This window comes from Pinus tabuliformis, chromosome J (genome assembly GCF_031772625.1).
Source record: "Pinus tabuliformis cultivar Carrire ecotype Pingquan chromosome J, CPIR1, whole genome shotgun sequence".
Classification (NCBI taxonomy): Eukaryota; Viridiplantae; Streptophyta; class Pinopsida; order Pinales; family Pinaceae; genus Pinus; species Pinus tabuliformis.
In genome coordinates, this window is record NC_142295.1 from 258,418,925 (window position 1) to 258,443,552 (window position 24,628).

Sequence of the window (24,628 nt, forward strand, 5' to 3'; positions counted from 1 at the left end):
AGAGAGCTCAAATCTTTGAGATATTTCTCCCTGAAGATGCTGAGCTCCCCAAGAAGAATCCTCCTTACCCAACATCTATGTTCCCTGAAAGAGCCAAGCATATAATTTCCCTTATTTCTTGCTTGTTAGGCTACCAATCAGACCAATGGGTAGATGAAGCTATCCTAGGCTATCTGTCCATCTTTTCTAAAGAAAATAAGCCTGCCTTCATGTATAACTACAGTCAATTTTTGGCTGAAGCTATGCATGAGCAATTGATGAACCTCACTACTGAAGGAGTGTTTAAATACTCCTCTATCCTATTTCATATGTTTATTTTTCAGCAGGGAGACAGGTTGCCTATTGTTTTGCACAAGCAAGATGATCAGCAAGAGAATCAAGCAGTTACTCATTGGACCTCATTGATTAGAAAGAACTCAACTGAGTTCAGATTTTCAGACTTCATAGACTGTTTCATTCACCCAGTTGCATAGCTTCTCAATAGTCAGAGTGAACCCAGAATCAACACAAAAATTAAAAGGATTCTGCACCTCAGTGATCAAGTCAGAACAGGAGATTGGTATCTCTACCAGAACTACACAGAGATCAGAGTATATGGTTGCGAGTTGGCTCCATATAAGTTGCCAAAATATGTTCCAATGAGAATTTTCTCTCTGGAATATATTAGGCAGATGATGAACATGGATGAGCTTCATTTCATCTTAGGGAAGAGGAGATCACAGTTCAAGATAAAGGCACAGGTTGGATCATTCATCTGTAACACCAGATCAACTGGTTTAGAGGCAGATGCTATATTAAAACAGATGGGTTTCCAACCTATTTTCACCTGGTCCTATGATCCATTTAGCATTATTTCAGACTTAAGGGTGGAACTCAAAACCACTCATAATCATACATGATACACCTAGGTCAAAGACTGAGAAGTTCAGAAATCAGGAATAATGGGAAGAGAATACTCTTCAAGAAGCAGAAGAATAGGTTTTACCTCCTTCTACTCTTCAGACTCCTACTTCTCAAACTAAGCACGACGAGAGGCCTAGAGAAGGATCATCATCGTCAACAATTGGGGAAAGGGATTCATCCACTACTAGAAGAAATCAAGGATTGAATCAAAGGGCACTACAACTACTACTACTACTCAGGGTCAGAAGGAGCCTATCATCATCAATTTGGATGATTCATAGGTTTCTGTAGGGACAAAAGAACCTATAATTACTACTCCTTCTTCTTCTTCTACTTCACAGAATTTGCTAGAAATTACTCAATCAGTAGGAGCAAGTGAAACAAAGGAGTCAAATGTTTTCACTAACTTCCTTGAAATCAAGTAGAAGAATGAAGCTTTGAAAGCTAATGTTTATGCACAATTTTGGAAGTAGACTTCCACTTCACAACACAGATTATTGAAAGCATTTGACAGTGAGAAGGGAAGAATGCAAATGGCCTTTCTGCAGGCTCAAGTCCCTTTTCCTAAAGGTTCTTCTGATTATAAGAAAACTATATTTACATTTGATGCTAATCAGATACATCCAATTGATCAAATGGACATGCATAGGTAGTCTGGTGAGATGTTGTTCTCAACCATGACCAACACTGCTATGGCATTGTCAAAGCTTAAAACTGCTCTGTCAAATGTGCAGTCACAATTGAAGATTGAGAAAATATCATCTTTAGCTAAGGACAACAGGGTTAAGTCATTGGAGGACCCTACTGATATCAAAGTTGCTGAAGATATTATCAGAAAGAAGAACATAGATATTGCATTATTAAGAAAACAGTTGAAACTGCCTTCTACAGAGGACCCCTAGACCAAGGAGATAGTAGAAAATGAACAACACAAGGAAGAAATGCTCAAACTGATAATTGAGCAGAATGTACAGATTAAAACTATGGAGGAGCAGATTGAGAAATTGCTTAAGGAAAAAGAGCAATTTACTCAATTAGCTATAACTCCCATCACAACTATCCCTATTACAGTGTCCAGAACAACAGGGGAATCTACATCGACAGTAGAGGATTTGAACAAACTCTCACAGGAGCTCACTCACTAGAAGCAAGAGAATGAAAGGCTTCATAAGAAATTTCAGAATCTGGAAGCTCAGAAAATAAAGAATGATAGTTTGTATGTTGAGGAAATGCAGAAAACACATAGGTTGAACAAAAGAATTGAAGAGTTGCAGAGTCAGTCATTGATGGCTCAGACCTTGGCCCAAGCCAAGGAAAGCATATGGGCAGATATCAGTCAGGCCATAACTGAAGTATGGCCTTCCATTCAGATCATTTTTGAGCAAGAGGAACTCATAAACAGATGTCAGGTAGCCATTGATGAAGTGAAGCAGCTTCTTAAAGATAAACCAAGTGAGGCTGTAGACATGATTAGAGTTCTTAACTCAAAAACTAGGGCCAAGTTGGAGTAGATTCAAATTCTGGATAGAATAGAAACCATCTTGGAAATCAAGAAGGTGTTGCAGAAAAAGAACTTGATGACTCAGTTAGAAACTAAGTGTCAAACCTTGAAGACTTTTGTCCAAAGGTTTCATTTTAAATTTAATTTACTGAATCAGAGAGGACTGCTAGGATTAGTGGCCCCAAATGACAGGTTGATCAGTCTGGAAGAATACTTCCAGAAGCTTTATACCATAGCCACTGATAAATCAAACTTTGCAGGTATAAAGGGGCATATTACAGGGAAACAAGCATTAGAAGCTTTAGATTTTGATTTGACTATTAAGCATGAAATTAAACATCTTTTTGTAAATAAGCCCACTTTTGAGAAATACACCGAGGTTGATGAAGTTTACAGAAAATTGGTAAATCTTGCCATACCAAGTGAAGACCGATGGGATCACTTGTGTGAAGTTATTGAGTAACTTTCATCAACAACTGAAGGACAATTGGGCAACACTTTTTGGGGACCACATCATCAACAGATTCCTAAAGGATAGTGCCAACACTTAGCAGTTTTGAAATTCCTACAATTTTGTACTATTTTTGTAATTTTGTTTTGAAAATATCTAGTAGAACTTTTTGTATAAATAACTCCTCCTTTGAGTTATTAAGGGTTGAATCCTTGGATGAGCTTTGAGAACAGAATTGTAATTGAGCTGGAGATTTGCAAAGTTAATGAAAGGATTCTGAATTTGCCTACTATAGTTTTGTCTTCTTGTAAGTTTTCATATGTGCTTATTTCATTATGTATTGCTTCATATATTTAAGTCTTTATGCAGAGATCTGGGTAAGATCATACTGAGTATCAGTCAGTCTTAAATCCCCTGTGAAGTTATCAACAATAACTAGGGACTAGCTTATAAGACTATCTGTTATTATAAACTCCCCTATATCAATTAATTGTCACACAAATATGCATTCGTTTAAATATATTTTGTTCTACAGGAAACGTTGTTTGCCTGTATTCTTTGCTTATAACCAATCAAATATTCTGTTTGAATATTTAGCAAGTTATACTTCATCAATATTCTTCTATTCATTCACTTTAAAGCAATTTAACTATAGCTAGACAAATAGCAACCCTTTCATCTAGCTTAGTAACTGTTAAGGCTTAAGCACCTGTTTTCAATAATTCATATCATTGGTCATCCATAAAATTTAAAACCAACAAAATATTTTAGATGCTCTGGCATGACTAACTGACCTAGAGTCATCTCAGAGGACAACACAATCCAAGGTTTATGGTATTGTAGGATATCATAAAGGTGCATACATACTAAAGTACACACTTTTGACAGATTATTGGTGCTGCAATAAGTACATCCATAGAAGCCTTGGGTGTGCTACCCAACACTACATATTCAACTCTCTCATCTAATTTTTTATCATAAGATTTAGAATTTATATAGCACCCAAAGATGGTTATGATAGTTTAATCACCTAACATTTATCCTCAACATTATAATATTAATATGGTCTCAGGTCACTAACATATTAAGTGACTTGTATATTTTCATATTATACTCAATCACCTCCCTTAACACAAAAGTAATGTTTTCAGCTTATTACTTCTCCCTAACACAAGACTTGAGACTTTCACAATTCAAGTCGTTTATAAAAGAGAGCACTAAAACTCTGAACACTGCATATGGGTTAGCTCCCATCCACCAGGTCGCTTGAATAACCAGTCAGTGTGCTGGCAATGCATCTTTCAAGTTCAGCTTGTGATCAAACTATTGTTAAATTCTTTCAAATTTGGGGACAAAGATGCACACGTGTGGAGGTATGCTGTGTACATTTTACCTAAACATAACAACGTTATTATGCGTTTAAAGCCTATGCACATGAGCTATTTTGTATACATGTTCATAATTTTGGACTAATGCTTATGACTTCCATAGTGAAACTGGTCATTGGACTAACCCAAAAATTCCTTGGGTTGAGCAAATTTGTAAAATTTGTGATATGGAGGAGGTTGATGATGATAACCACCTTTTTTTTAACATGCCCTACCCTTAATAATATAAATCACAATTTAATTCTATTTCATGGCATAATTTATCATATTTTGAAGAATAGTTAAGCGTGTTGGTATCGAGGGATGGTAAACTTCAATATCATAGTAAACATCATCATACTAATAATGACAACAATAATAATAAGCTTTTAGCCTTAGGTGTTTATTATATCTTATTTTTATGATTATGAAATGCTACTTCCATTTAGTAAGGGTCTAATCACTGTAACTGGTAACTTGGGCCTTAAGTTAGGGTTTCTCTTTTTTGTAATTACATGGTCTTCTTCCATCTCTTGTAACTTTTTCCTTCAACAATCTAATCAACAAATGTTTAATTGGTGAACGCTGTTAATTTTTAGGGCTAGATTGTTCTCTGCTGTAGATGATTGCAATTTTAACATTATATCATCGTTAGCAACTATTTAGAGAGAACGATAACATAAACAATGCAGAGGCACAATAAGGAACAATAGAAGAAAAACATACACAATAGAGACACTAGGATTTAGGTCAGAGACCAAGGCAAAATTCCACAAGGGGGAAAACCAACCAGATTCTTCTTCTATTAGATCTTCATCAAATGTTTAGTTGAGATACAAAGTACAATAAGAATGAGATACAACAATCACATCAGGTCTCCTAGAGCCAACCCAAGTCAGTTCACAACTTCGTTTGTGAACTGAACAGTCTAACCTCTGATATTCAACCAAGTCCAAGAGAGTCCAAGAGAGTTGCTATCATATCAGTATCTCAAGTAGCATCAGCCATGAGATTGCAATAGGTGTCATCAATAGGAGTCTTCACTATAAGACAAGTGTCATTGTTATTGTTATGTATCATAAGGTCACTATCATCATAAGAGCATGGTCCATGTCATCAACATATATCAAGGTCACCGCCATCATGGAGCATGGTCACTGTCATCATATATCTCACTTTCATCATGATAGCAAGGTCATTGCCATCATAATATCAAGGTCATCATATATCTCACTGTCATCTAGGGTTATTGCCAACCATCATACAACTAGTTTATTGTCATATATTAAGGTACTGTCATAAAGATCAAAGGCAAGGCTACTTCCATTCACAACCATTCAAATTTCAATGTCATATATCATGAAACAAGTACCTCTAACTTACAACCATCCTTTCATGAGAATCACGACCAACATATGTAACACAACGAATCACAAAGATATGAATACAAACCACAGAGAAGTGCAAAAGCCACTTAATATATGAGCAATGCCATAGATGCCACTATGTGTATTTGAGCGACGTTGCCACTATATTTGATACCACAGAGATTGTGTGTCGAGCCACAAAGAATTGAAACGAACCATATAATTTGAGCTACAAAAATCATGTATCGAGCTACAAGAATTACGATAGAGTAGAGTCATAATAATTGATCTACAAGGAAATGTGATTCATAGAGTCAAGCGACGCCTTTGGAATATAATGCAATGCCACACAAAGAGTATATATATGTGAACTTCTGGAACGTAGAAAGACCCAATGCGAGCTACATGAAAGCGTAAGACGTGGTATGAATTTGCATATATATAAGTGATGCCTCACTGTGTTTATATATGAGCAAAGCCATTGTAGATATATAATAGATTCCATCAGTATCACTGTATATGTATATGAGACATGCCTCTATGTATAATGCCAACATAATATAGTGCGAACCACAGAGCGAAGTGTGCAAGCCTCAAAATGAATATACGATCCACTGTAATATACTATGCATGTCATAGAGAGATATGCGATACATAGGAGAATTGATGTGAAATTGTGTTGTATGATACGTGCCTAAGGAAGTTGTGCGCGTTACCTCTGAGCCACAAAAGAGAAAACGAACCATAGAAAAAAAAATATAATGCGGGCTTGTAGAATGCGATCCATAGAGAAATCAATGCGTGTCATAAAGATAAAAGACGAGCCACTTAGAGATAATAGTGAGCTTCAAAGAAGATGCGAGCTGCATGTTCAGATTCAGCTTATGATCTTACACCATTTGATATCCTTAGTGAGCTTTAATGGAGGCTTATTTATACTAATCGATGGGTCCCTTTTGGTGCTAATGAGGTCCTCCGATTTAGAGACTGACGTTGAAAATTTGGGAGGTCGAGTAGAATTTTGGAGGGAAACCTCAAATTCAATTTCTTCATTATTTATAATATTTTCTAAATAATCAAATTAATAATAATAAAATTTCTTTTATCCAACATAATTTTTCCTTTTCACCAAAATAAATCTTCTTTGGGGCAAGATGGGCTTTCTGTTGGGTCTTTGGGTTCTCCTTGGGGCAACAGGTTTTTTCATGGGAAATTCGTCCCAGAGTTGCCCAAATTTCAACACTCCCTCTCAGCTAGGGAGGAATTTCCATCTTCATCATAAGACTCATCTTGGATGTACAACTTTGTTGTTTCATGTCTCATAGCAGAATAATCCACAACCAATGGTAGGGGTGATCCTCCAAACCCGATCCTCCAAACCCTACTAGTCACCAGGTGAAGTTCCATGACCTCCATCTCAGCTACATCGATACAACATCCATATTATCACATCTCGTCTCAACTTGTTTCCTCTGATCATCAGCTGAACAATGATGTCTCAATCTAAAGAAGAAGAATCATCATAGGGGAGATAGATTTGTCACCCTATATCCAATGATAATAGGCAGGATAACCACTTACCATGAGAGGTAAGGATCACCTTCATCCTATTATCCAATGACAATAAGCAGGATATCCATCTTGTCATAAGTGACAAGGATTGCACATCCTATTCTCTGCTGATCTTCCCACCTTGATCCTTAAGAATCAAGTGGTAGAACACCTGCATCCACTAACTTGGGGAGGATACCCAACTTACTAGAGGTAAGGGTCACACACACCTAAGCCTCTCCTCACCCATTGGCTAGATGGGTGACAATCCTAACAAGCCCAACTTGTGGGTAGGATGCATACTGGGGTATACTCTGTTAAGTCCCAGACTTGATGGTAGGGGATGATAGCAAACTTGTCATAAATGACAAGGATCACATACACCCTACAAGGATAATAGCAGGATACCCAACTTGCCATAAGTGACAAGGATCATACATCTTATTGTCCAGAGTTCCCTCAACCCTAGGAGCTCTCTGGCTCAATTCCTCTCCCTTTGAGCTCAAATAGGGGGGAAGAGCATAACTCAGTGTCCTTGATCAGCCGTGACCCTTACTTGGGAGGGTCATATTCACTAGTCCAAGATGCTCTCTAAGGACGAAGAACTTCCCTTTCGGCAAAGGCTTGGTAAGAATGATAGTTATCTACTCATCAAAAGATGCGTTGGAGCCTTATTGCTCCTCCCTACATCATATCTCGAATATAGTGATATCTGATCTCAATATGCTTGGACTTGTCATGGAACACGAGATTCTCTGAAAGTTAGATTGCACTCTTCTTATTGCAGTATATCATAGTTGTGCTCGGCGTATTCTCAAACAACTTTCCAAAGAGCTTTCTCAATCACACTGCCTCTCAGCTAGTCATGCTAGCAACAATTTGCTTTGCCTCTTCCGTACTCAAATCAACAGACTTCTATTTCCGACTCATCCTGGAAATCATGGCAGACGCTAAGCTACAACAACACTTAGATGTGCTTTTCCTATCAAGAACATTTTCAGTCTTAGTTAGCATCGGTGTATACATCAAGTTTTCGACAATGTGTCTCAATTCATAATTAATAGTTTCATGTAGATACCTCAACAACCCAATATACATTTCTAGGCTCTATCTGGCTCTGAGTACATGATGCAAAGCAAGTATTCATCTGATTGCTAGCTCATCATGGGATCCATCAAATCTATATCTGAAGAGGAGTCTCTCTCAACTACTTGTAGTCCAACATGCCAAATCTTAGTCAATATACTTCTTTTGACTCATCATCTAAATGATACACTTCTTAATATGTGGATTTTCGAGGCTCAGAAGTCAACTCCCTCTAATACTGATGAGATGATCTGATCTTGTCAAAATAAATGATTAGCATATATAAAATCAAATATCAAAGAAATACCTTTAACCTTGAAGAGAGGTTGGAGTCTGCATCAGATGTCCTTTAATCTAGGCATGCTAGGTCCAAGGGATTTGTTTGAGTCCATATGGGATTTACTTCAATCTAAAAACATGAGTCTCTTCTTATCTGTCTCAAAGCCCTGAAGTGGCTCTAAGTACGCTTCTTCCTTAAATATCATGGAGGAAGCTTACTTCACATACACCAAATAATAATGCGCCAGGCAACAGGTGTTAGGATCTTATCACAACCCTCTCCTTCTGAGAGCTCATTCCTTATCACTTTTTAGTATCACGGAAGCATCTAACACTACAACATATTTGTCATTAAGACTGGTCCTTGTATGAAGGACATACAACTTTCAACATTTCCTTATCTCAGAACAACTCCTTTAATTTTTACATGACAATGTACTCTCTCTAAATGGGAAGCCTCTTCAATCATGGATATCAACCTAAGGGATTGGGATTCTTCCTTCAAGGCCTGATCTCTTGCCTATTCTAATCATGGAAAGGCTCTACATCCTTCTCAAACTTGATATTGAGGACTAGGTCCTTCCAACCCTTTTGATGTACCTGATGACCTCAGAACAAGAGCAAGAACAATAATAACAAAGTAAGCAAACATAACGAAAGTGTACCTGATGATGAGGTAGGACTGTCTTTCTTCTCTAGATATGAGAGTGGCTTCTTCATTATCCTACACCAACTCCCTTTTAGAGATCACTCTTCCTGCAACAGATCCCTCTTGGGACTTACTCTTCCTGCACTATTCTACATCCTGATGATCCTTGGGATCTGCTTTCCTTAATTACAACCTCATCCAAGAAGTTAGTGAAAGAAGTATTCAGATATTCATGTAAGAAGAATAAACAAATGTCTAAAAGATAAATGTGAATAAGAGTAGAAAATGACAGAAGTCTTGAAAGTACTTATCTTTCATGAGGATTTTAGGAAGCTATCAACTCCCTCTTGATCCTGCCTCCATGAGTCACCATGGTCCATCAACTATTTGACAATGTCGTCTTTAGACAAAATGCACCATCTTGAACACCACCTGTTTCCTTAATTTCCTTCATTAACAACTAAGCTCAATTATCGATCATCATACCCTCACCTAGGGTTTCTCTGAATCTGTTCCAAATTGATCATATATAAAGAAATTCTGAATCATACCACGCCCTTTCCATATCAAGACCACTCCTAGGGTTTCTCCCAAACCCTATCTCTTATTTGCAAGAACAAAGGACATCCCTAGGGTTTCCTCCAAACCCTAGCATTCTTTTAGGTCTCCCTTTCACTTTGCTTGACCATAAACTCCATCATAGGTGTCTTCACGGGGGTGATCTCGATGACTTTTCTTCAACCCAACTCTGATACCATGTTAATTTTTAGGGCTAGATTGTTCTCTGCTGTAGATAATTGCAATTTTAACATTATATCATCATTAGCAACTATGTAGAGAGAAAAATAACATAAACAATGCAACGAAACAGTAAGGAGCAACACAAGAAAAGCATGCACAATAGAGACACTAAGATTTAGGTCAGAGACCATGGGAAAACCCCACAAGGGAGAAAACCCAACCAGATTTGTCTTCTATTAGATCTTCCTCAAATGTTCAGTTGAGATATAAAGTACGATAAGAATGAGATACAACAATCACATCAGGCCTTGCGTTGAGAAATGTAACTAGTGTTGGTCTTCATATTTGTACTTGAGTTACATATTTGTCAAAAGAAAGAAAAAGGAAATTTATTGTGAAAGAAAAATTATTTATGAGCTTGGGTTTCATGCTCATTTTATTTTTGTTTCTAGGTTAAGCCTCCATTGAAGGCTTCTAGGGTTGAGTCATCTGTCAAAGTCAAAGCCATGATGTAATAGAGACCCTTATTGGGCTTCTTAAGTCAAGAAAGAATTATTATTTTGGTCATTTAAACCCTTCTTCCATCAAGTCGGCCTCAATCACATCAAACACATCAAGTTGACCTCACTAATGAAGCTACAACCACTATAAGTAAGAGGTACTACTCGACCTATTTGGCATCAGTTGTATCTGCAACAACTAGAAGAAAGGATGAAGTGCGAATATCATAAATAAGAGCCTATCTCATATCTGGAAGTGAAGGAAAGCCCAACAAAGAAGGAGGAAGCTTAATTTCTGTCACATGTGTGAAAGGATTGAAGCACTGCAGGACAAAGGTACAAGATTATGATTGTAGGTTGAATTGCAGAAGGACTGAAAGCCCTAATTGATTAGTTTGATGGACCAACGACCTATTGATTCTCTGCATTGTCTTGAAGGACAATTCTTGATGGATGGAGGTAAGGTCTTTGTCTTAGTCAAAGGTCAAGGTTGTCTCATTTGACTTGATCCTAGAGAAGAGAAGAAGAATTTCTGGGTTTTCCCCTAGAAGAGGGGTTTTTGCCCTGGCTGAGTGCCTACATTTTGTGTTCTTTTTTGTGTTTGTGAGCTTCATTGTTTGGCATTTGTCTCCATGGTAAGAACTCAAAAATTGGAAACAAGAACTAATAAGAAACTTCATAAGAAAATGTCAAAGAAAGAGAAATCAACATAATAAAAACTCTAACTATGCTGCTCTAAAGGATTTCCCAACATGGTATCAGAGCTAAGGAAAGAAGCAAGATGGCAACTTGAAGATCACAGGTATGTGAAGGAAAAAAATTATTTGTATTAGTCCTCAAGGCCGAGTTCTTAGGAAGAATACCGAATTGAAAAAGAGCACTTTTCTGGGTATGATTATAAGACTATATTTATGCAATTAGGTCACAGACTTGGGTAATTAAGACTACAAACTTGAACTTAATAGCCACAACAATGAAAGGAGTTGAATAACATTTTTGGAGGTTCGGATAGTTAGGCTTTAAGCCTAGTCAAGTCCGAGATCTTTAAGGGAAAATGAAAAAGTTCTGAGCATATAATTAAGGGTATGAATTTACCTCAAGTTACAAAGGTTTTGTAGTTGCAGAGGTGACCAAATTATATATTAAGGACTAGCAAAAAGTTCACTTGTTGAAAAAACTAATAACTAAGTTTTATAAAGGCATTGGACGGCTTGATTAGAAGCTATAGTCATCACTAAAAAGAGACCTTTGTACATTTAGGGAAGGGTATAGCTCCATAAACCAATGAATGGAGTGTCTGAGAGACTTGTGCATACATAAATATGGAGGTCGAAACCTATAAGTGACAAAGAAGCCTATCTTTGCTATGTAAAGCATTTTAGGCCTATCTTGAGCAATCTACTATAATGGTGTATAGTCTATCAAAGGAAGACTTCGAAGAAGGAAGCATTCTATAACAGTTAAAAGAGTTGATTTAGCACCCTGAAAGCTTCTACTATAGTCTAGCTTGGAGTTCAAATCTGACACAAGCAAGTACTAACATTACTCTTTATGTTTTAGTCATCTAACAATATGTTTTCAGTTTGCTAGAAAAAACAACAAGCTCTATGGAACATCAATCCTTCAATCATGAAAGCCAAAGGTATGTAATCTTGAGATATGTATAGAATGCTCATTTGTTAAGAGTCTAGCATGAAATGTTAGGTTAGTTGCTTGTATGATTGTAGGGTTAATGACTAGGGTTTGTTAAGTGAATGAAAGTCTCACCTCATTCACTTTTTCGCTCTTAGAAACTTTATCTCATATTGTCTAGGATTTGTAAGAAACATGGCAAACCTTTGCAAGAATGGAATTGAATGATTTTGTAGGAATCCATTCTCTAAAAGGTAATGGAAACCCTAAATAATCATCATGCTATTGTAGTTGTATATTTTGGCTATGCTTGTCAATGAATATTGCAAGTATATTCTAAAAGGAAAGATTGTGGCTAGATTCAAAGGGAACACTTCAATAAGGAAACCCTACAAGGTCTGTAAAAGAAGCAACTCAAGTTATGTATGAAAGTACAACATTTGTAGCTAATCTTCTTCATTAAAAGGTACATTAATCTGGAAATATGCTTTGTATTACTAACTCTCTCATGTCTAGGATTTTGAATCATAAAGATTCTTGTTTAGGGTGATTAATCCTTAGATTAAATAAACCCTTGTAATACTCTATCTTTTGTTCACTTTAGCAAAATGCTAACCTTTAGGGTTCATTGTAAAACCCTAGCCTTTTGAAGCTTAGGGTATGTTGATTTTAATGATGAAACCCTAGTCTACTTAGGGTTTGTTGATAACACTTAGAACACATGATGAAATACTACTCTTTTTTTTAGGGTTTTGGTAATATAAAACCCTAGCCTTTTAGGGTTTGTTATTGATGTCTAGGATATATGAAGAAACCTTAGATTTTTAGATTTTGTTGAATTAGGGTTTATGGAAAAACGCTTGTAATAGTTAGTGAAAGATCCTAGGAATACAACCCTAGGTTTATGTGCTTCCAAATGATTGAAACCCAAGCTCGGTTAAAATTGTTGAATATCTAACTTTGAAGTTTTTATGTTTGTATCTAGGGTTTACCACAAATCCCCTAGTAGAGATTGATATAAGTTTCTAAGGCAATGAAACCCTAGATGTAATAATGCTTTCACTATGTTTGAATTAGTTGTTAATATCTAAGGCTTTAGTCTTGATGAAGAAATCTAGGGTTTGTTACAAAAACCCTAACAAAATTAATTGTGTTGGTCTAGGGCATGAAAGGTGTAACCCTTGCTGATTGTAAACCTAACTAGATTTAGGTTTTGATATCTAGGGTCTAATTTATTATGCTCCCCTTGTGATGACATGCTAACCCTATATTAATAAAGTTGACTTCATGCACTATATTTGTGCTTGGTTGTACTTGTTGTTGAAGATTTGCATGCACATAGTCTTCAAAATATTGAAGATGCTTACCTACCTCTTATTTGATGACAACTTAATAATGATGTTGAACATGATGGAAAGAGGGAATTGATAACATTAAAATATACATTGTTGATGACCTTGTTGCCAAGTGAGGATACAAGGAATGATGTTCTGAAAGGATGAAGTTCTCCGATGATGTGATGATGCGAAAGAAAGTACTTGTTAAGAAGCTTGGATAAAGAAAGTGTATATCTCCCCAGTTCAGGAAGAGGATATGTTGTGGCAGCTATAATGAAGATGATGAAGAAAGAATGAAGATTAGAGACAGGCAAAGGCACTACAGATGGTTATTTGTGATTAATAAAGTTGTGTTCGTGATTGATGAAGTTGTGAACACGAATTGAATATTTTGAAAAGTGTTGAGGCTGAGTTTGGTGTTGCTAAAGAAGTTGAAGAAGAAAGATTTCGTGAAAATATGTTTGGAGATTGTGATGACCTAAGCAACATTAGAGTAGTTGAAGACCCCGAAGATTGTGCTAGCATACAAGATCATATACATTGGAAGGTTGAAAACTGATTGGGGCTATGAAGCTACAGTACGTACCAACAGATGAACAAGTAGTTGATGTGTTGACGAAATCTCTTCCCACAAGAAGTTAGTTTTTATGAGCATGCTCAGATTGGTGGATATGTTGATCTCTTCCTGAAAAGTTGGCGTACTTATTTGGTTGAAAGGGAGAGATGAAGTACCATAAAACTGCTTGTATGATGGTACTTGGGAGGACATCATGGCTTGGTTAGTATTCAGATCTCTGTTGATGTCTAGACTCTAGATCCCAGATGAAGGATATCAGTTGTAGCTCTTGTTTAGTGTTGATATCTGGATCCTTGTAAGGGTTGGTGTTAGGGCATGGAGGCCTCGATGGTATCTTGTTAGATGGATACCAGGGCTGTATTCCGATGGTACCTATAGTGGCAAATGCCTAGATGACACCTTAGTCCCTGTTGGGAGGATACCTTGGCAGTGAGGGTATCCCAAGCATTGCATATGCTGTTGTATTCTTCTTAGAACATTTCAAATTGAGGTCAACCTTGTACCGATTGAACAATTATGAATACCTCCCTAGTTAAGAGGGAATGTTGAGAAATGCAACTAGTGTCAATCTTCATAATTGTACTTGAGTCATGTATTTGTTAAAAGAAAGAAAAAGAAAATTTATTGTAAAAGAAAAATAATTTATGAGCGTGTGTTTCATACTTATTTTATTTTTGTTTCTAGGTAAAGCCTTCAATGAAGCCTCCATTGAAGGCTTCTAGGGTTGAGTCATGAGTCAAAGTCAAAGTCCTGATGTAATAGACCCTTATTGGGCTTCTGAAGTCAAAAAAAAATAATTCTTTTGGTCATATAAACCCCTCCTCCATCAAGTCGGCCTCAAGCACATCAAACACATCAAGTTAGCTTCACTAATGAAGATAGAACCACTATAAATAAGAGGTGCTACTCGATTCATTTGACATCACTTGGATCTGCAACAACTAGAAGAAAGGACGAAGCACAAATATCATAAATATGAGCCTATCTCATAGCTAGAAGTGAAGGAAAGCCCAACAAAGAACAAGGAAGCCTAATGTCTGTCACACGTGTGAAAGGATTGAAGCATTGCAATACAAAGGTACAAGATTAAGATTGCAGTTCGAATTGCAGAAGGACCGAAAGCCCTAATTGATTAGTTTGATGGATGGTTTGATGGACCAACAACCTATTGATTCTGCATTGTCTTGAAGGAAAATTCTTGAAGGCTAGCTTGATGGATGGAGGTAAAGTCTTTGTCTTGGTCAAAGGTCAAGGTTGTCTCATATGATTTGATCCTAAAGAAGAGAAGAAGAATTTCTGGGTTTTGCCCTGGTTGAGTGTCTACATCTTGTGTTCTTTTTTGTGTTTGCGATCTTAATTGTTTGGCATTTGTCTTGATGATAAGAACTTAATAATTGGAAAGAAGAACTAATAAGAAATTTCACAAGAAAACGTCAAAGAAATAGAAATCAACATAATAAAAACCCTACTTATGTTTCCCTAAAGGATTTCTCAACACCTAGAGCCAACCCAAGTTAGTGTACAACTTCATTTGTGAACTAAACAATATGACCTCTGATAATCAAACAACTTCAAGAGCGCTGCTATCATATCACCGTCTCATGCAACATTAGCTATGTCACTGCAATAGGTGTTATCAATAGGAGTCTTCGCTATCTGACAAGTGTCATCATTATTGTTATGTATCATAAGGCCACTGTCATCATAAGAGCATGGTCCCTGTCATCATCATATATCAAGGTCACTGACATCATGGAGCATGGTCACAGTCATCATAATAGCAAGGTCACTGTCATAATAATAGCAAGGTCATCATATATTTCACTATCATCTAGGGTTATTGCCAACCATCATACAACTAATTTACTAGCATATATTAAGGTATTGTCATAAAGATCAAAGGAAAGGTTGCTTCCGTTCACAACCATTCAAAGTTCACTGTCGTATATCAAGAAACAAATACCTCTGACTTACAATCATCCTTTCATGAGAATCATAGCCAACATATGTAACACAACGAATCACAAAGATATGAATACAAACCACAAAGAAGCACGAGAGCCGATGAATATATATGAGCGATGCCATAGGTGCCACTGTGTATTTGAGCCACATTGCTACTCTATTTGATACCACAAAGATTATGTGTCGGGCCACAAAGAATTGAATCAAACCATATAAATTGAGTTACATAAATCATGTATCGAGATACAAAGAATTGCGACAGAGTAGAGTCATAATAATTGATCTACAGGGAAATGCGATTTAGAGTCAAGCAAGGCCTCTAGAATATAATGCATTGCCACACAAAGAGTATATATATATGTGAACTTTTGGAGCATCGAAAGGCCCAATGCGATCTACAAGAAGCGTGAGATGTGGTACCACCGTGCATATATATAAGCGATGCCTCAATGTGTATATATATGAGCAAAGACACTATAGATATATAAGAGATTCCATCAATACCACTGTGTATGTAAATGAGAGATGCCTTTGCGTATAATGCCACTGTAATATAGTGCAAATCATAGAGTGAAGAGTGCAAGCCTCAAAATGAGGATACGAGCCACTGTGATATAATTTGCATGTCATAGAGAGGTATGCGATCCAGAGGAGACTTGATCCGAACCAATGCTGTATGATACATGCCTTAAGAAGTTGTGCGATTTACCTTTGAGCCACGAAAAAAAATAAATGTAATGCGGGCTTGTAGAATGTGATCCGTAGAGAAATCAACTCGTGTGATAGAGATAAAAGATGAGCCACTCAGAGATAATAGTGAGCTTCAGCGAAGATGTGAGCTGCATGTTCAGATGTAGCTTATGATATTACACCATTAGATATATCCCTAATGATCTTCAATGGGGGCTTATTTATACTAATTGATGGGTCCCTTTTTGTGCCAATGAGGTCCTCCGATTCGGAGATCGACTTTGAAAATTTGAGAGGTTGACTAGAATTTTGGAGGGAAACCCCAAATTCAATTTCTTCATTATTAAAAATATTTTCCAAAGAATCAAATTAATTATAACATTTCTCTTTTATCCCATAGAAATTTTCTTTTTTGACCAAAATAAATCCTCTTTGGGGCAAGTTAGGCTTTCCTTTGGGTCCTTGGGTTCTCCTTGGGGCAGTAGGGTTTCTCATGGGAAATTTGTCCCATAGCTGCCCAAATTTCAACAAACTCTTCCTCCAAACATTGGGTTTTGCAGCTTCAGTTCACTTGGTGTGCAGCTGCACCGAATGCCTATGTTCTTTTGGCTCTTTATTTTTATCATTTGACATTTAATTGTCAACATCTATTTTGTTGTTATTTTAATATTTTCAAATACTTATTTAGTTTGCAATAGTAGTCTGTATTGCCATTTTGTGTACATGCACACTGCACAGATGCAATATTCTATGGAATTTTGACATTTATAATGAGTCATGACTATGCAGTGACTTTGAAAATGTTTAGAGGGTCACTACTGGTCGTTTGTACCAAATAAAACTAGTGACACGTCATGTAGCAACCAAGTAGATGCAAGGAGAACTTAAAATATTGAGACATTTCTTCTGAAAGCATGTCAGCTGATTTGGGGTCTATCAGAGATTTCTTTCTAGTCTTGTAAGATAAGTCTTCAGGTTCTTATTAACTTTAGGTCCTTGGAGAAATATTTAGAGCCTGTGCGAGTTGACAGCCTTTGGTTTGCTTGCTTATGTGTTCTTGCACTTTTTTCATATGATATTAGAGGTCATTACTTCTAGCAGTCCCTAATGATAATTGTCCTATTTTTATGGATGGAAGGCTCTGAATTGTAATATTTTACTGTACAGTTTGCTGGGGCTGCACAGTCTCTTGGAGCTGGAGCCATACTTGTAAACCCTTGGAATATTTCTGAGGTTGCAGTTGCCATTGGCATTGCCATGAATATGCCAGTAGAAGAGAGAGAGGAAAGGCACAGGCACAACTTTGAGCATGTTACCACTCACACTGCCCAGGTCTGGGCTGAAACATTTGTTAGGTAAATAATATGCATTTTTCGAGAATTTGTGTTTGCTGAATAGTGTGTTGCAGTTCTGTTAGTAAATACTGGCTTGCTTCTTCAATAATAGTTTCTCTTGCATGGAGTTGCACATTGAACAGGGAAATAATGACTATACATGATGACATTTTAAAGTTAATGATTACAGTATTCTTTCTTCATTGTCATGTTGGGTTCTAGCACGCTGTGTCTGATCTGTACAATTTGTCAAAAGTTTGTTTTTATCATGCTTCAGAACAAAATGATGCTTGGACCTGTACTTACTGTAGTTCAGTTTTGTCATTTTCAAGACTTGCTTCAGGGTTTCTTAGCTGATCTTGCCGTAAATCCCTTTATGAATTTTTGAATCATTTGTAATGATCCTGCTTATATCAAATATAGGTGTTCTTTCTCCTGACCCCTTGTCCATTTTCAGTTTGGTTAAGTTACTAAGCGTTTCTGCAGCTTTTCTGTTTCTCAGTCCTTGTATTTTGGCAGGCACTAAGCATATCTTGAAGTATATTTGAGAGGCATTATTTGATTACCAAACAATTTGTTATGTTGATTTTTCAATTATACTGGATTAGTCGATATAATTATATAGAAGTCTCTCCGTTGCAAATATTATCTTTGTGTGGCTATTCTCAATCCATAATATATTGTTGTGTCTCTTTCCATTTTTAAGACTCCCATTTTCCTGTATTTAAGCAGAAAATCCATGCATCTGCATGTAAACTTTATGTTTCATCTTCCATGGAAGCTTCCTTCAGAAAAGGTTACTTGGGAGCGGGAGCGGGAGTGATTTTTTATATAATATATATATCTTTTATATTTTGATGCATATATGTCAACAAAAACATGCATAATGATGAATTAGATATAAAAAACATGTATAATGATGAATTAGATATAAAAAACATAAAAACATATATTGAACCATATAACATCAATCATCTAGAAGTTATAATCTTCATCAACCATGTCCACAAGTTAGTAACATACAATATATGGAATCTCATGATTCATCAATCTTAAAGTTTCAAGCTTTCAAAATTCAATATATAACATTTATCATCATCGATCACCAAAGTTGTTCTTGTAAGCTAAGTGTAACCATTACAACAAAGAATATCTAACAAGAAATGAAATGTTACAAAACGAAATGAAATGAAGGAACTTCCAATTTTCACGAAGCATCATATTCACAATTCATTACCAATGAGTTATAATTGCCAACTTCAAACCTCAAACTTAAATTGTCGTATATTGTTTACAAAAAATATCATAATAAATATGAAAGAGTCAACAGTTATAAAAACTACTAGAAACTAGAAAAGACAAGTAAATCTATTATCTATTGCTAATGCTAAATGCCACGAGAAACGTCTAATTTTTGAGTCTTGTTGGAAAATCAGGATTTTTGTCATTATTATCACCCTCTAAGCATTAACATAAGATAGAAAAAACATAGCATGTCAAGTCAAGATTTTGTTTGAGTGATGGGTACATTTTTAGTAGGGTCATGATTGAGGAGTTTGACAACCAATGTCACTAACATCAAGGTACATAGAGGGATTGGTGCTTTTGATTAAATACGAGTTCCACACCCTAATACATGACAAAATCCAATGTAAACATTGCAATCACCCCAATCCCGAAATCTTGAAAAACTGATAAGTCTGCTGGATTTTGAATGAGATCTAAAATTCTACTTTCTCCATATGAAATCCAATGAGGTTGGAACCACTCTCAAACATCCTAAGTCATTTCATGGTAATGTTAAAAATTTAAGTAAAAAGATGAAAATGAAGATTGAGGAGAATGTCAATTTTACTTATCAATACTAGGGCCATAGGCTTGATCATTAGGCTGCCCCACTCAAAAATTATTTGTTTCTTTGAAAAAAATTGCATTTGGAATGTTACTGCAAATTTTTTTTGCAAAAAAGGCTAAGGAGCGAAAATATCGTTCCCGGGGTCGCTCCCTAGTCGCTCTTGAAGGGAGTGCGCTCCGAGAGCGGGTTTGAAGGGGGGAGGGGGGCGCGGAGCCGCTTCCCCGCAACCCTGCTTCCGAAGATATTTTCATTTCTGGAACCACATGGTATGGAAAAATCATCATCTATGTTGGCCCAGGAAAGAAACTTTGCGGAATCATGAAGTATTGGGACATGAAAAGCCACAGTTTGGGAGTATATGGATGGAAAGGAAGAAAAATCAATGTGAATACAATGAATTATGTGAATACAATGATAATGCATCTATGTAAAATTCTTCTCATGGGCTCAGATATAGATTGTAAATCAATAGGTTTGGTGGTTGGTGGTGTTGTTTTACAGCTCAGGTGACACATTAGTTGTCCTACAGTAAATCATAATGCTCAAATCATGTACGTTATTCATCATCTACATATATAAAGCTCCCAAGTGTATATTGTTTGCTATAGTTGAATCAATAGTTGGATGACAGTATGATTCTGATATGTGCTGAAGTGCATGTGTTTCAGTATTATGGTAGAAAGAAATGTAGTTTATTGAGTAATACTCCTAACATTTTTGTGATTTCAAGGAGTGCCATTTTTTATTGCTGCATGCTTTTTTTGCTTCCTTCTCTTTTGTGCTTCCTTTCCCAACATCATTGCCATTGTCTTGAGAACATGTAGCCTGCTTTTACTCATCCCCTAGTTTCTTCCTATGAAATACCTAACTTTTTTGTGATTTCAAGGGGTGCGATTTGTTGTTGCTGCATGCTTTTTTTCATCCTTATTTTTTGTGCATCCTTTCCCAATGCCATTGCCATCATCTTGAGAACATCTAGCCAGCTTTTACTCATCCCGTACTTTCTTCCTATGAAATAAGTCCTGGTTGTTTGTCTTCTATGTGAAAGCTTTGTCTCAATAATTCAACAAGCATTGAAACTGTTCCCTATTTTTCATCCAAGTCAGGCATTATAGTGGTTTCCACAAACGCTGGTACTACAAAATAATATGATCATTTGATGCACCAGCTAATTCATAAAACTAATCCTTGGGATGAAGTCGGATTAACTTCCAATGACATTTTTGGTAGAGCCTAATGGAAAGAATCCTTGATTTTATTATCCAAATACATACATTAGTTATGCAACGATATACAACTTCAACCATACAACCAAATCATTTATTCTTTTCTCAAAACCAAATGTGCCAAAAGTAGATCTACTTGTATCCTGGCCTCTTTAAATCTTCATCTTATCATGTAAAATGTTGTGATCAGCATGCTACTTTTGAATCTGTTGTTTTTGGTGGTGTGGAGAGATGCAATGCATTTCACTTTATTTTCCAGTGAGCTCTTTCTCTGATGTGAGCATACGATTGAATATAGAGATCAAAAGAAAGGCACATACAAAAAGATGTGAACATGCAAAATGGCATGCAAGGGGCAAAGGAGGAGACATATAAACAAAGAGGGAGAGCCAAGACGACAATAGAGAATGCTGACTGTACATTTCTAAATTTTGAAAAGAATATATAGTTTATGTGCATCCACGTATCTCTTTTGGGGCTCTTTATCCCTTGTGAATCCACCTTTTGCTAATGAAATGAGATCTGCTTTTATAGATTTTCAATTATGGGGAAAGAAGATGCTTATTGTCTATTCTACATATGTACTTGCTCACTCATTTAAGTTCATATTGTGATATGATACAAAGGAGAAGAGATAATTGGTTGTTAGATTGACTCCACAGATTTTGTTCTTTTGTTTGTAATTCATTCGATCTATATCCTCATTTTTATGAATGTATTCAAAAGATGACAATTATTGATGGGTGTATTTACCAAACTGCTTGGAACACTTTTGTCATAAAAAATTGCCGAAGAACACACCAGAGAATCAATTTTACTGATTTGGTTTATGTACATGGCACATTTTTTAATATTCATTAATGGAATGCTAGTAAAATGAATCTGTAAGAACTTCTGCTCCTTTATTTGAATTACAGATTAGGTGCTTGATTTTAGTGCCTTGTTGGCATTTGAAAGTATATGATTCATATAAGTAACTCTAGTCCTTGACTTGTAGTGAATTGAATGATACAATCCTGGAAGCTCAGCTAAGGACTCGTCATATACCTCCTCAACTTCCAGTTGACAAGGCTGTTGAAAAGTATGAACAATCAAATAATCGACTGCTTATATTGGTAATATTCATATTCATGCCTCTATAAAATATAGTTCTCATCAAGCACATTTTTTATGGGTTTCTCTCACTTGTCATAAAAGTTTTTGATTATAATTTGTTGTTTTTCTAGAAGTAAAGGTGGTATCCTAGTGTTATAACTGTTTGGGAATAAACATATGTGTTCTCAACGTATATGCCGTAAGTTCGAACAAAGAAAAGACAGCAATTGTGTGTTTTGGTCATAACAGTGATTCACTGATCCGAATTTAACCAGGATGGCACTGAACAACTAACAGTCATACTGATACTGTGATTTCTAACTAAATCATGTGCTGCTTGAATCATACTTGTTTTACAAAATAATGCATACCGTGATCAGTAAAAGTCTCAGAAGATTTACATAAATCCTCAACACAATTCTTCTGTTAACCAGATTCTGCTCAATTTTACTGACTAATTTGTTTTTCATGGTAAAATTAGATACTGGATTGGAAATTTTGTTTATTTTATCTGAATTAGAGGGCAACACAGCACTCAAGTTCCTTTTCGTATGTAGTTTTCTAATAAGATCTACTTGTATCAATGTTTATCGATGATTTAAATAGGTCAATTGGACAATCGAAAGATACAAGCACATTAGAAGCCAAGGGAGTCCTTAATATAAGCAATATATGCTAATTGGTTATCCACGAAGAGAGGCATTGTTATGGAGACCTTAGGAGCATGCAGATTCTTTGAAATTCTACTAGTTTTGTTGTTGGTAATTACTATTCCCTTACTATTCAAGCTGGCAAAGGTGGAAAAAGAATTGGTAATTGGCATAAAGTGGAGTGAATATAAAATACATAAATAAACATTACATAATAATACTAATTAATATGTAATAAATATAAGATATAACAATAATAATAAAGAATATGCAATAAATATAAGATATGATTATAATCATAATAACAATGAATAAGTTAGAGACACATTCTTCCTTTTCATGGTTAGTTAATGCATATATTTATATTATTACATTGTAATAATATCATCTCTTCGTCTCACTTATTTAGTTATCGAACTATATATTATTTATCTTATATGGATTTCAACTTTCTATAGATTTCAACTCTCTATTCTTGGACATTTTTGAAATGAATTATTATTGATTACATTGGAATCATAGCTCTTTTACGAGCACTTCTAGACTTGTGCCGAAACCAAATTTTATGCTTTATCTAAGAGTTTCAATTATTCCAGGTCTTTGACCATATATTGATGCCAATCAACAAAATAATACATAGGCTATAAATGTAGGACAATTACAGAACCATAGAAAAAATAATCAGAACCAAATCCTTCCAGTGTCAGATTGCTGTAGTAGAAAAAAATGCAACAGAAAAAGCCAAGGAAAAAGTTTGCAGAGGTTATCCTCTGACCAAAACTCATGAGGAATTCAAGAAGGAAGTATACAAGTAAACAATGCCTGCTGTCGGAGCCATGATATCGTGAGCTCTACTGTCATTAGCTGCTATTGAATGGTGCTGATCTATGTTGCATGGGATCCTTACCCCTGCTCTCCACATCACACCCCAATTCTCCCTTTAAAAAATTCTGTGTACTGTCGTTCCCACATTTTGTGGACTTATGGGTCCTTAGGAAACATCCCCAAATTGTTGGAGATTTCATTGGGGACTTGGGAATGTTTCAAACAGATTTTGGGGATGTTCTGGCATATATATTCAGTTTTGACAATCATGGACATTGATGATTGAGTACTATGATAAATTTTCCCATCCACTACTATTGTATTGCACTTAATATAAATCTGTTGTGTAAGCTGCAACCCAAAGCATGGGTTTTGTATGATGGGTTTCAATTTGGGTTTATGGTGATTGAAATATTGTATTTTCAGCAATGGCATTATGATAGGCAAAGCTTCCGTGTCAAGACGAAAGGAAATGCAGCATTCCAAAGGGCTGATCCTTGCAGTTATTGTTCTTGTTTTTCTCATTTTTTGGGTCATCTCATTTTTTGCATGTTATACATAGGTTTCTATGAGTCATTCAAGTCTAATTCTTCCACCATCTATCGCAAACATTGTGAAAACAATTAGATAGTATTGACTTGGATCGATTACCGAATGTTTGCACTTTCTTAATCTGAAATATGAACCTAATCTCTTTACAGAACCAAAGTGTTTTATTGTGGTTTTCAACACAGCTGTTAAAATATGGAAAGCCTGTTAAGAAGGAATGCCTTTTATGTTTTAACATATTCATCACTGACAAGAAATAAGAGGAAGAAAAGCTGCTATAGAGATAGATCTCTGTCTCATAGAATCTTCCTAGACCTTATTGCAAATTGCAAACAATTACACTTAAGTTTCCTGAAGCTAAACTGCATTTTGCTCATGTCTAGCGGCCAATAATGGAATGCCACTTGACCATTTTCAATTTGCTCAGGCTTTTGCAGAATTGGCAAGGGTAAGGGTGTGCATAAGACTATATAGTATAGCTTGTTAAGCTTCCAAGCA

At 36.0% G+C, this 24,628-nt stretch overlaps 1 protein-coding gene across 4 annotated transcripts in view; it reads left to right on the forward strand.

The window, feature by feature from the left end:
* The window catches only part of LOC149226756 (alpha,alpha-trehalose-phosphate synthase [UDP-forming] 1-like), a 168,260-nt gene that overhangs the window by 52,248 nt on the left and 91,384 nt on the right, over positions 1–24,628 (forward strand). For all 4 annotated transcript variants that reach the window (XM_089377593.1, XM_089377594.1, XM_089377591.1 and 1 more), the window contains exons 7-8: positions 17,764–17,951; positions 22,009–22,126. In XM_089377593.1, the coding sequence (XP_089233719.1) occupies positions 17,764–17,951; positions 22,009–22,126 (306 nt within the window). The remainder of the gene's footprint in view (positions 1–17,763; positions 17,952–22,008; positions 22,127–24,628) is intronic.